Source organism: Apis dorsata, unplaced genomic scaffold (genome assembly GCF_000469605.1).
Source record: "Apis dorsata unplaced genomic scaffold, Apis dorsata 1.3 scaffold_1275, whole genome shotgun sequence".
Lineage (NCBI taxonomy): Eukaryota > Metazoa > Arthropoda > Insecta > Hymenoptera > Apidae > Apis > Apis dorsata.
Genome location: NW_006264372.1, coordinates 18,159 through 21,771, shown reverse-complemented (window position 1 = coordinate 21,771; position 3,613 = coordinate 18,159). Strand labels below are relative to the sequence as shown.

The 3,613-nt window shown below is 15.0% G+C and overlaps 1 protein-coding gene across 1 annotated transcript in view; it reads right to left on the bottom strand.

Annotated features, from left to right (window-relative positions):
- Positions 1–2,008: 2,008 nt before the first annotated feature.
- LOC102680636 (odorant receptor 13a-like) overlaps positions 2,009–3,613 on the bottom strand; it is a 6,903-nt gene continuing 5,298 nt past the window's right edge. Inside the window, exon 6 of the mRNA XM_006625103.2 lies at positions 2,009–2,114. Coding sequence (XP_006625166.2) covers positions 2,064–2,114 — 51 coding nt within the window. The 3' untranslated portion in view covers positions 2,009–2,063. The remainder of the gene's footprint in view (positions 2,115–3,613) is intronic.

The following is a 3,613-nucleotide window of genomic DNA, read 5'->3' as shown; positions in this document are numbered from 1 at the left end:
AGGCATCAACAATCTCAGAACAATTATTTAATTCATTATCAATGATATTTTTAATGAAAAAAAGTGTATTATAATTTGCAATAAATATTTATCTGTAAATATAAGAAATTATTCTTTTTCATAAATTTAAAAAACATTTAATGCTTTAATTACATTTATTTTTTGAATACTTTTAATTGAACAATATGATATGATCAAACAATAAATCATTTGGAAATAATTATTAAAAAAATATGTAAAAACTTGAAAATATTGAATCGAATTATATTGAAAACTTTTTTTAAAATTCAATTGCATTCTGAAAGTATTTCTAAAAAAATTAAAAATTTGAAGAATATTTATTTTAATTAAATTGACTTCATTTGTAATGAAATTATAATGAAATAATTTTTATATTTTGAAATAATCTTCATTTTTTGATGATTATTTTATGATTTCTTTAAAAAAATTTAAAAAAAAAAATAGCATTTTGATAATAATCAAATCATCAATAATCAAGTTATTTTATTATATTTTTTCTAATATTTGAAATTATATAATTGTTAAATGATTTACTTGAAATCATCTAAATAATTATAATCAAATAAAGCCAAATTAAAAGTATAAATTGCATGCTTTTTTGTAAAATATGGAAACGCTTATTGTATGATTACAAACAATTTTTTCTTGTTTTATGAAACAGTTTTATAAATCAATTCAAATGTTAATAATGATCTGTATTAATAGATTCAATCTAAAAATTAGGTTGCAATGCATCATTTTTTTCTCATTTCATCAAATAGATTGTTAGAAATTTTTTAATTATATTTGTTTCTTATAAATAATTGTTTAATTATAAATAATTTCATCTAAAAGTATCGAATTATAATATATATTTATGAAAGATTTAGAACATTCATAAAATATTATTTATACCGAAAAATTTCAAATTTCAAAAACAATTTAAAGATTGCGAAAATCGAATTGAATTTAAATTTAGCAGAATACATAAAAAACTCAATTTTTTCCAAAATTAAGTTTTAATAAAAGAATATTAATCTATATTTTTTAGATTTATGTTGCTTTTTTTATCATACTATTTCGAGTTTTATATAGTTAAAATCTAGATTTTTGTATATTTATATTTTAAACAAATGCATCCTGTTATTGAATTTCAAATAATTTCATAAATAAAAGCGAAGATTATGGATAAAAAGATTTAATGATAGATATATGATTTATATATAATGATTATTGCATAATTTAGTTATAAATTATTTTCGTTTTTAATTAAATTGAATTTCAAAAATTGCAGTTGCATAAATATTGAATACTGAAACAACGTATCATTCAATACTTACTTACTGCTTAAATGTATATAATTATATCTATTTATATGTAATTATATCTATTACTTACTTTATATACTATTTATATGAGATTTTGAGAATCACCATATTTTCTGTTGACAATCTTACATTCTTTTGTGTATGAAAATATGACTCCAAATATATCATGACATTCAGCTTGATTTTTAATTGTCAATAATAAAGAATAACTAAATAACTAAGAAATAAAAATTAAACAATTTTTTTATTTTTGTTTTATTTTGTTATATATATGAATTCCTTTTTGTAGCCTTCATTCAAATATATTCTTGTATGAACTTTACTTGAAATTAATAAAATAATAATGAAGTAATAAAATAAAAATTTGATTCTTAATATTATAGAGAGGAAAACATTATACATACCTTAAATTTATATCATACCAAAATTTTAAATAATGAATTTAATACAAATTTAACCTCTTTTTATTAAAGATATTTATATATTTTTATTAATAAAATATTTAGGCATTGTCTTTATATGTATATTGTTATCATACAATTATATTTTTTTATTATTATATTATATTATTATAATTGTATATTTTTATTACTTCAACAATAACATTGTCATTATATATAATTATACAATTATTTAATAAATTATAATAATATTATATTCATTTATATTATCAATGATTCTATTTTTAGTTAATATAAACTATATGATAATTTTACTACGATATAATTATATTTTTTAATACACTGCGAGAAGTACTGATATATATGATGCCGAAATTTTCATAATCTATAAATGTAGAAAATAAAATACAATATAATATATTTATAAAACTTGGAGAAATAAAAAAGGAATATTTTTATTTAAAAAAATATAATTTTTCGTCAAAAATAAATCAAATAATGCAAAAGACATGCAAAAGTTTCTTATCACATTTTATGTTTGTTTATGCAAAAACAACAATTAAAAAAATTTTAATTATATTAAATATGCCTATAAACATGCATACATAATATATCAAAAATAATTGTATAATCTAGTAAAAAATAATTTTGTATGTAAAAATATAAAAAAAAAATATCAAAGAAAAAAAAAATTTTTTTAAATTTAATTTTTTATTTGTAAATCAACTTTAAAAAAAGTATAAATGAAATTAGCTAATTTTTAATTAGGTACAAATAAATTATAGAAAGTTATTCTTCGTATAAAAATGTGAAACTAGAATATAATAAATATAATAAATAATAAATTAAAAAAAACTATAATAAATAAATAAATTTACTAAAATGTACAATAAAATTTTGTTTTTATTTTTAATTAAAAATCGAAATTATGTAAAATTATATAATCAATGAATTTTCAAATTTAATTTTTTTGAAAACTAATTTTTAAATAAAAAGATTATGTTCTACATTTTCTATTTAGTTTCATATATAAAATATCTTATTACAAATAATTAACTTGTATTTAATAAAAAATTAGCAATCTCATTTGTACTTTATAAATTTTTAGTTTTGATTTATAATAAAATCAAAGTCACAAAAAATTTTATTTTTTTTTATTTATCATTATATATAAAATCATTTTTTTATATATAAAATTACGTACCATGATTTTACATATATAAAATCCTATATATAAAATATGTTTTTAAAGTAAGGTCTTTTTACAAATAAAAAAAAAGTTATAATATAAATAAATATCTTTTAAAAAAATATTTATTTATATTATTTATTCACATAATTTCTGTATATTAAATAAATTTTTATTATATATTGTGTTACTAATTTTGTTACTTCAAATCCATCTTATATTACGACGTTGTGATAATAATTATTTTTTTAAATGCAAAAATAAATAGTTACTTAATAAAAAAATCGTTATAGAATTCGTTAAAAATTTCTTAACGAATTTGTTTTAACATTTCAGCTAATATGAATTATATTTTTTAATTAGATCTATCAAAAATAAATTCTTTAATAAATATTTAAAAATTAAATATTTTTAATGCAAAATTTTTTATTACATAATTTTTATTACATAATTCTTTATGTTTGTGTTTTTATCTTATATTATGTTCAATTATATTGATAATCAAACATGTAAGTTGTATGAGAAACAACACTAAGCATATAAAAAATAAAGAAAAAAAAGAAAACATAGATAACACATCTATTTTCAAATTTTTAAAAAGAAAATTTTTAAATATAAAATTTTTATTTTATATTTTTCTTTATATTTTTATTTCATATATTTATATGAAATATTTTTATATTTATTTTATTATG